We start from the raw sequence: 10,159 nt of genomic DNA, 5'->3' as shown, positions 1-10,159 counted from the left end.
CTTTTTTTATATACATTATTAGCGATTGGAAAATAGAAACATTAATTTGTAATAGCCTTAATTCCAGACAGCACAAAAAGGCCAAAAGATGTCTTAAAAATGTCTAAAGGACTTTAAGACATCTTTAAGTCATTTTTTAGATGTCGTTTGGACATGTGTGCTGTTTGGGATGCTTACTTATCTTTCATGTATACATAAATGTATCTGCCTGTGTTCGTATAAATATTATTCTCATGTGTATCGATTTATATTTTATCTACATACAAATTCATTTGCACAGATTCAACCTCTGGATGATAATTGCACCTTGTATTCTATCGCGTACAGCTGCTATAACTTTTTTTGTACAGCTATCATTGAGTTACACTAGTGTGATGAACATGTACAGTGATGTATATTTCACTTTGTAGATGTAAAATGCGAACTAATATCAATTCTTATAAAAGTTTTCCATAGCGATACGATATGGTGTAGAACCATAATATGCTAAGATTACTTTGTGATGATTGTAATTCTTTTATCTACACATATATAAAATACTTATTGTTAGAACAGAGCTGTTGATGCGATTGGCAAGACCTTCGCCATTTTCTCATATAATATATTATCTCGTTTAATAAAGAAAACGGTTCGCCGGGACGTCGATTGCACCGCGACAGCTACTAGGTGGCGGATTATCATCATCGGAATTATTATGTTGCCTCAAGGATCTTGTTGGAAGTTGGCTACGTTGTGACGCTGTCGCTCGCCGTCTCAGCTCCTCTATGTAATCCGTAGTATCATTCGCTATCAGTTCCTGTATACCTTTGCTCAGAGTTGATAATTCGGGTTTGTCATCTTCGTAGATCCCGTCGTGGATTCCTGATTTTTCATAAAACAATATATAAGGTGTGTCGGGTGGTTTCAAGCTTTTGAAGTCCTCGAACGTGGTCTGGGATACAAAACTATCGTTAAATTTGTACCAATTTTGCTTGGAATCACAGGCGTATGTGAAATAGTGCCCGTAATCCATGCTATAACCAGAATGTACGACAGCGGCGTACAAATGATACGTCTCGGCTGCGGTACACGGTATTGCCGATACCGGTAGCCGTATAGTATCGTTGTATGTCACTTTATGCCGAAGTTTCGTCCTCAATCGCGTGTCAAAATCATATCGGAAATGTTTTAACGTAAGAACTAAGTGCGCGGGTGCCTGCAGAATTGTAATGATTCTCTGTGCGTCGCACAATTTCGTACATTTGTCGCATCGATACTTGTTCTCTCCCGTTAACTTTTCCGGCGTGAGATAATAGTTGATGAGGTCCTGAACAGAAACTTCCTGATTCTCTTGTATTTCTTCGGGAAAGCACAATTGCAGATCGCGAAATTTGTCCGTGTTGCGAGAACTAGTGTCACATTGTGCGCATTGGTATGTGATCTGACACTCCCCACCCAATACTCTGTGTACAAGCGATGTATAAGCGCCTGTCTCTTCACCACCTACGGATTGTATACCGCTGTCTGTCGAATCTGAATGAGAATCGCTGAGCCGCTGTCCTAGCTCTTCACCTGTTACAAAAATATTCAAAATATTCAAGTCAAATAAAAATAGCACTATAAACATAAAATACAGGGTGTTTCAGGCCAACCATTTAAAAATGAGAAAAGTGGTTATTTCAAAAAAGTAAAAACATTTTCTTTATAAATCGCGTGCGCTCTATCGAATGATGATATTTTCAACTTCTGGTTCCGACCGGAAATAGGCGATTCAGGAAGTGCATTTTTTTAAATGGAACCCCCTATTTCTCATTGTATATTCTTGTAGCTTACCTCGAGAGCTTTCCAAAACACTATAATTAAGTATTTCTTCATTGAGTACTTTTCGAGTTATGAGGCTTGAAATCATTTCTTAATTTTGCATAAACTATAAAATATTCATTTTTCTTATCTTACCTTAATACTTTTTTTTCAATTATCTTACTATTTTTCAATTATCTTATCTTAACACTTTTATGTACAAAATAATGAGAGGAATCAATTGGTGTAAATCAATTATTTTCTTAAAAACATAGTTGCTTTTAAGAAAAAAATATGTAATTTGCAATTAACAATTACATATTTTTTTTTAAAACAACTATGTGTTTTCTTTACACCAATTGATTCCTCTCATTATTTTGTACATAAAATTATTAAGATAAGACAATCGAAAAATGAATATTTTACTAGATATTTTATGGTTTATGCAAAATTAAGAAATGATTTCAAGCCTCATAACTCGAAAAGTACTCAATGAAGAAATACTTTATTATAGTGTTTTGGAAAGCTCTCGAGATAAGCTACACGAATATGTAATAAAAAATAGGGAGTTCCATTTAAGAAATTGACGGTGATCTTCACGTGATTTTCAAATGACTCTCCCATGTCAAATCATTGCTACTGTCTGATGGCCTCCTTCAAGCCAACTTTTGTCTGAAACATTTCTTTCTAAAGTGCATAGTTTATGAAATATTCGACCGCTATTTTATGGTTTTATGTAAAATTAAGAAATGATATCAAGCCTCATAATTCGAAAAGTACTCAATGAAAAAATATTTTATTATAGTGTTTTGGAAAGCTCTCGAGATAAGCTACAAGAATATGTAATGAAAAATAGAGGGTTCCATTTAAAAAAATGCACTTCCGGTCTGAATCGCCTATTTCCGGCCGGAACTAGAAGTTGAAAATATCACGATTCGATAGAGCGCACCCGATTTATAAAGAAAATGTTTTTACTTTTTTGAAATAACCACTTCTCAAGTTTTTAAATGGGTGGTACAGATGGTCTGAAACACCCTGTATAAACAGATATTTAAATTATATAAAAAAATATAAAAGAAATATAAAAAAGTATTAAATATATATTAAAAAATATAATTAAATATATATTAAATATATATTAAATATATATTAAATATATATTAAATATATATTAAAAAATATAAAATGTAGCAATATAAACAGAAAAATTGGAAGAATTTATGTGTATAAAACGTAATCTATTTGATTTGTATATAAAAATAAAATTATCACCTCGCGTAAAGTCCGCTAATGATTGTGTTTTCCGTTGCAATGCCAAACCTTCCGTTAGATCTTCTTCGGTTGTCCAACGCTTAATGATACTTTTCGTTGATTCTGTCGGCAATATTACATTGTCTTCTTGTTTCTCAATTTTACATTTAAGAGTTGCTGTGTCACTTCCTCCACAGTTTATATTGGCAGATTTTTCTTGTTCATGCAAAACATCCAACAGATGACTGCAAAAGGAAAAAAAAATTTATTAATATATTTAACATATTTAAAAATTTCATAATTAAAAATTTATTTAAAAATTATTTCATATTTAAAAATTATATTATATTATTATATTATATTATATTTCGTATTTAAAAATTATATTTAAATTATATTATATAATTATATTATATTATATTTCATATTTAAAAATTTCATATTTAAAAATTATTTCATATTTAAAAATTATATTATATTTAAAAATTATTATATTTAAAAATTATATTATATTATTATATTATACTATTATATTTCATATTTAAAAATTATGTTTAAATTATATTATATAATTATATTATATTATTATATTTCATATTTAAAAATTTCATATTTAAAAATTATTATTTCATATTTAAAAATTATATTTAGTGATAACTTGTAAATTTTTATTCGCTGTTGCGCATACAGAGATAGCAAATAAAATTTTGCTCTAACCACATATTATATTAACGAATAGAAAAAAATAAAAGCAGAAAGATAATATATTAACCAGAGGAATTCTGAACTGTCTTGTTGCTGTCCAGGCAAAAAATATGTAGGTCGCGAAGCTCGTAACACTTCAGTAGGTGCCAAGCATATTCTCTTAGAATATAACAATAATGCAAACAAATTTTGCAGTTTCTCCAGCAAAGGCGTTTTTCCTGCCTCATTCAAAGGATGATAATTCAGTACTTCCTGGCAAAATTGTCTGGTCATTAATAAGGCTTGCAGCACACTGTTCATGTAGCAAGTGTTCCCAAGATTGGAAAGTCCAACTTTTCCAGATAATGGTCTTTCCGATTCCACAATTGGTTCAAACTCCTTTGTTTCGTCTATCCACACCGGTTCCCTGTAAAGCTCTGTTACAACTTGCAACCGCGGTAATACAGGGTAAGAATAATTCTCGGTACTTCCACATGTTGATATACATGTCGAAAATCTTTTGCTATATACTTTCATAATATCAACTAAATTTTGTATACATTCCTTACTGGAATCCGATTCCTCCTTCATCAAATCCTTTATCAATGCTGGTATTCTTCTAACTATATTTTGAATAACCAATAATGAGCTTTGCCTTTTTAAAATGTAAAATATAATATTGGAAGCATTCTGGCGTATTATCGGTATCAGCAACACCTTGCACATTAACATTACTATATCTACCGAAGATTCTGTGAGCTCCAGAAGAGTGGAATATTTGTGCTGTTTTTCCAAACCGTGTATAAATTCCATTATCCAAACACTGAGGCGATCCTCACGCCATTGCGGGAGCCAATTGCACAAAACTTTTAGGGCCTGGACCAACTGCTGATCGGAATGCGATTGGGACAGAATCCAATCTACTGCCTGCGGAATAACGGAGGACTCCACCAACTGCAATATAGCGGCAAGACCTGGACCTGGCTCCTGCTTTCTGTCTGTGTCCGAGATGATATTGTATAGGGTTTGGAGACAGGTAAATATTAGGATGTCACGCTCCCCGTTCTTTGTGTTGGAGCATAGTATTTTGAGAAAGTGCTGAATCTTGCTAGTGTTGTCATAGAAATCTAAAATTTTTTTCGCCTCCAAGGGCATTTGGAAGGAAGACAGACTCATGACTATAGCTTCGCAGAGCTTGGCGTGATTCGCTGATCTTGGCAGGTACACTCGGTTATCCGCCAATGTGTTGAGGAGCTCGGTCAGTCGCGACATGTCACCGATGTCCGTATTTCGCAGGAGCAGGGCAACGTCGTTGGAGATCGGATTGACGTTGAAACGTTTCTCGATTACGTATGACGACATCCACGTCAGGATCTTGGGCACCTCCGACACGTTGCGTACGTGACCCCTGAGGGTATCCCTGAGCGTATCCTCGCAGTCGATCAGTTGACCGAACTCCCGATTGTCCCGCAGGTTCTTCAGCTTCAGCCAGCCGTCGTTGATGGCCACGTCGTTTCCCGATAATATTAATTTCAAACATCGTCCGATGTCATTCTTCAGAATATGCTCGGTATCCATCTCGTTCGATCGGACGCGAAAATCGAGTTACGTCGACGACTTATCCCTTGGCTGAGGCTCGACAACGGGAATTGCTACCATTAACCCTCAATCGATGATGATTCGCGTGAAAATGAAAATGATTTCATGGTGGTGAAAAAGCACGAAGGGGAAAAAAATAGGAAGTGCACCGCGCGCCATAAATTACACATGTCGTTCGAGACGATCCTTTAATGAGAAAAAAAGACGCGGCGTAATGGACGATTCATATGAGTTCATCGCAGATGAGCTTTAATATCCAATAAAAGAATTTGTTTTCTAGGGACTAGAGAACCTCTAGGAGAGAGAATGGACAACTGATCATGTGACATGTGATCAAGCTTTTTCATGATTGGCTGGCAGAAAATGTATCAATTTTAGCTATTGCGACGCCAATGCAAAATATGATACACACAAATAGGTTAATATATGTGTGTCATGTGTGTCCTATTTGTGTGTCATCATATTTTGCATTGGCGTCGCAATAGCTAAAATTGATACATTTTCTGCCAGCCAATCATGAAAAAGCTTGATCAGTTGTCCATTCTCTCTCCTAGAGGTTCTCTACTAGGGACGAGAGTGCCACTTGGCTCCATACTTTCTATCGTCTAGTGGGATTCTAGTGTCACCTTCTTTCATTGCCAACAGCAAATTATATAGATATATATATAGGCCGGTATTCATAGTCCGGTCTTATATTTAAGATCATCTTAAGGCCCGTCTACAATGGCAGTATCAGTAGGTCGTAGCAGTTGTAAGCAAAATGAACCATATCCATTTCCTACGGATTTCGTGAGTTCTACGGCGGTTGCGCATACGCAGTCACGGAAGAATTCTGCGTTTTTAATTCTGATTGCGCGTTCGCCGTAGAACATACATCGTAGCCGTAGGAAATGGATTTAGTTCATTTCGTTTACAACTGCTACGACCTACTGATACTGCCATTGTAGACGGGCCTTTAAGAACTCATTCCACCAATCAAATAACTACAATGCAGCTATTGATTGGTGGAATGAGTTCTTAAGATGATCTTAAATGTAAGACCGGACTATGGCCGGTATTCATAGTCCGATCTTATATTTGAGATCGTCTTAAGGTGCAATTTCATTGACGCTAAAAAGTAGCGTCAACAATTGGTTGAACAAAGAAGCAACTACTTACTTCTTTGTTCAACCAATGGTTGACGCTACTTTTTAGCGTCAATGAAATTCCACCTTTAAGTTCGAGCTTGAAATGCTACGCAGCTATTTGATTGGTTGAATGAGGTCTTAAGTCAACCTCCAAGCGGACTTAAGACTTAAATATAAGATCGGACTATGAATACTGGCCTATGAATACCGGTCATAGGCCGGTATTCATAGTCCGGTCTTATATTGAAGATCATCTTAAGAACTCATTCAACCAATTAAATAGCTACAATGCAGCCATTGATTGGTGGAATAAGAGCTTAAGGCCGGTATTCATAGTCCGATCTTATATTTAAGATCGTCTTAAGTCTGCTTGGAGGTTGACTTAAGACCTCATTCAACCAATCAAATAGCTGCGTAGTATTTTAAGCTCGAACTTAAGACGATCTCAAATATAAGATCGGACTATGAATACCGGCCTAAGACAATCTTAAATATAAGATCGGACTATGAATTCCGGCCATAGTGTCCTATTTATAGTGTCCTAAATAATTTTTGGTTATCCTATAATTTTTACGTAGATTATGAGGAGTGATTTATGTAGACAAATTAGGATTTTATTTTTAAAAAATGAAATAACTTTAAAATAATCATTGATATTTATTCAGTGGCATTATCTTATCCTATTCCTTCAAAATCATAAAATCTTTGCTCGAAACATTTATTAATAGGAGGGCGGTTTTCGAGAAATATCAATTTAAAATGAGACACCCTGTATATGAGTGTCCCAGACTTAACCAATCAGCTGTTAATGGTAGATTCCTGAGATTATTTGGAGACGAAAATTCTAATAAGTTGAGGGAGACTTTATAAAAATATTCAAACTGATTACTGTCGCATCGAAAACATAATCGCGCTCACTGTAGAATTCTATTTTTTTATTTTATATTGATCCCTCTATCGATATCGATATTGGGTCTGTTCTTTTCAGCTGTACTGCTGCACTAGTGCAATAAGTTAGAAAGAGATAAACATACTTTCTTTCACTCTAACTAATTGCACTAGTGCAGCAGTGCAGCTGAAAAGAACAGACCCATTATCTTATTGTACGCAATCCCCTTGATGCGCTATGTCCCTGAGCACAGGAGAACGTAAAGCGTCGATTGGTTCTTTAGTCTTTTATAGCGCTGAAACTACATCTTCATCAACATTTTGGTATTAAGATTTTCGCTTCCAAATGATCTCAGGAATTTACTATTAACGGTTGATTCGTCAAGTCTGGAACACCCTATATATAATATATATAATACATATACAGGGTGACCCATTTTAACTTAGGCAGCCAAATAACTCGAAAACCAAGTCCGAGAGAGAAAAATGTTTCAGACAAAAGTTGTATGGTTTCAAGGTGGACATAAGATGGTACCATTGGTTTGACCTTGAAGAGTTAATTGAAGGTCACATGAAGGTCACCTTCAATTTCTTAAATAGAATCTACATTTTCTCTTTACATATTCTTGTAGCTTATCTCGAGAGCTTTCCAAAACACTATAATTAAGTACCTTTTCGTTAAGTACTTTTTGAGTTATAAGGCTTGAAATCATTTCTTAATTTTACATAAATCATAAAATATCTAGTAAAATATTCATTTTTCGATTATCTTACCTTAATACTTTTATGTACAAAATAATGAGAGGAATCAATTGGTGTAAAGGAAACATACAGTTGTTTTTAAGAAAAAATATGTAATTGTTAATTGCAAATTACATATTTTTTCTTAGAAACAACTATGTGTTTTCTTTACACCAATTGATTCCTCTCATTATTTTGTACATAAAAGTAGTAATATAAGATAATCGAAAAATGAATATTTTACAAGATATTTTATGATTTATGTAAAATTAAGAAATGATTTGAAGCCTCATAACTCGATAAATACTTGAGGGAAAAATATTTTATTATAGTGTTTTGGAAAGCTCTCGAGATAAGCTACAAGAATATGTAAAGAGAAAATGTAGGTTCCATTTAAGAAATTGAAGGTGACCTTCATGTGACCTTCAAATAACTCTTCAAGGTCAAACCAATGGTACCATCTTATGTCCCCCTTGAAACCATACAACTTTTGTCTGAAACATTTTTCTCTCTCGGACTTGGTTTTCGAGTTATTTGGCTGCCTAAGTTAAAATGGGTCACCCTGTATAATATATACAGGGTGTAACTGCTTAATAAAACGATAATTATTGAGTAAAGTTGCACCAATAAGCACCGACCTTTAGCTTCTCTGTCGAAATTTTTTTTAAAGCGTCGTCTACATTGAGATTTTAAGGAGACTTAAGGCGTAAGACTTAAGAAATTAATGAATCACAATCGAATATTCTCTTAATACTTGACTGTTATTGGTAAATTTCTTAAGTCTTACGCCTTAAATCTCCTTAAAATCTCATTGTAGACGCCGCATGACTGTGATTGATCAATTTCTTAAAGCATCGTTTACAATGGCAGTAGGATTAATGAATTAAAGCTGTAACTCAATAAATTGACCAATCACAGTCGAGTATTCTTTTAATGCTTGAATGTTGATTGGTCAATTCTTTAAGTTACTGCTTTAATCCATTGATCCTACTGCCATTGTAGATGACGTGTAAAGGCCGCAGCACACACTTTTGCATAAGCGCATAACCATAAGCATAAGAAAATTGATTGGTTCATTTTCTTATGCATATACTTGGGGACCAATCAATTTCCTTATGCTTCTGGTTATGCGCTTATGCAAAAGTGTGTGTTGCGGCCTAAACTTGCATAGGTGCATATGCATAACATAAGACCATATGGACCAATGAGCATCGAGTATTAAATCGCTATATTGACTTACATAACATAATACTCGATGCTCATTGGTCCATTTGATCCATAGACCTTATAAGTATGGACTGGCAATACGTATCAGACTGTGTCCGGAGGAGGTTAGAGAGAGAAACATACTTTTTGGTACTTCTCTTTCTACAAGTGCAATGCATACTTTCGGACACTTGTAGAAAGAGAAGTACTAAAAAGTATGTTTCTCTCTCTAACCTCCTCCGGACACTGCTTCTCTACAGAAACTATAGGCAATTGCCAGTCCATATCTGTAAGGTCTATGATATGATCTTATGTTATGCATATGCACCTATGCAAGTTTGTCTGGATAGGTCCTAAAGGCCGCAGCACTCTTGCATAAGCACATAACCATAAGCATAAGGAAATTGATTGGTCCCCAAGTATATGCATAAGAAAATGAACCAATCAATTTTTTTATGCTTATGGTTATGCGCTTATGCAAAAGTGTGTGCTGCGGCCTTTTGTCTGGATAGGCCCTTACGCTTTAAGTTTCCTTAAAATCTTATTGTAGACGCCGCTTTAGGCCGGGTCTACAATAGACAATTTAAGATCTAAGCCTTAAGAAATTGACCAATCACAGTCGAGTATGAAGAGAATACTCTTCATACTCGACTGTGATTGGTCAATTTCTTAAGGCTTAGGGGGCTTAAATTATCTATTGTAAACCCGGCCTTAAGCATTATAGAAAAAAATAGTTCAAGACGATTTTCGATTCAGTTTTCCACGAGGAATATCGCTAAATAAATGGGCGCCACTTAAGTGACACCCTGTATCCTCATATTCTCAACGAATGATCGTCCACCAATTGCGAAGCACCGATCCGACGAGGAAAGGAACACGCCACC

General features: G+C 35.1%; 1 protein-coding gene across 1 annotated transcript; it reads right to left on the bottom strand.

Moving 5' to 3' along the window:
- LOC105251153 (ubiquitin carboxyl-terminal hydrolase 35) lies at positions 1 to 5,480 on the bottom strand. The gene is made up of 3 exons (XM_011257730.3): positions 3,803 to 5,480; positions 3,052 to 3,275; positions 1 to 1,551 (listed from the first exon to the last, which is right to left on the bottom strand). Exons 1-3 carry the CDS (start codon positions 5,290 to 5,292, stop codon positions 614 to 616), a joined length of 2,652 nt encoding a protein of 883 aa, XP_011256032.1. The 5' UTR covers positions 5,293 to 5,480; the 3' UTR covers positions 1 to 613.
- Between the last annotated feature and the right edge of the window lie 4,679 nt (positions 5,481 to 10,159).

This window comes from Camponotus floridanus, unplaced genomic scaffold (genome assembly GCF_003227725.1).
Source record: "Camponotus floridanus strain SB8 unplaced genomic scaffold, Cflo_v7.5 scaffold77, whole genome shotgun sequence".
NCBI lineage: Eukaryota > Metazoa > Arthropoda > Insecta > Hymenoptera > Formicidae > Camponotus > Camponotus floridanus.
This window is presented reverse-complemented; position numbering and strand designations above follow the sequence as displayed.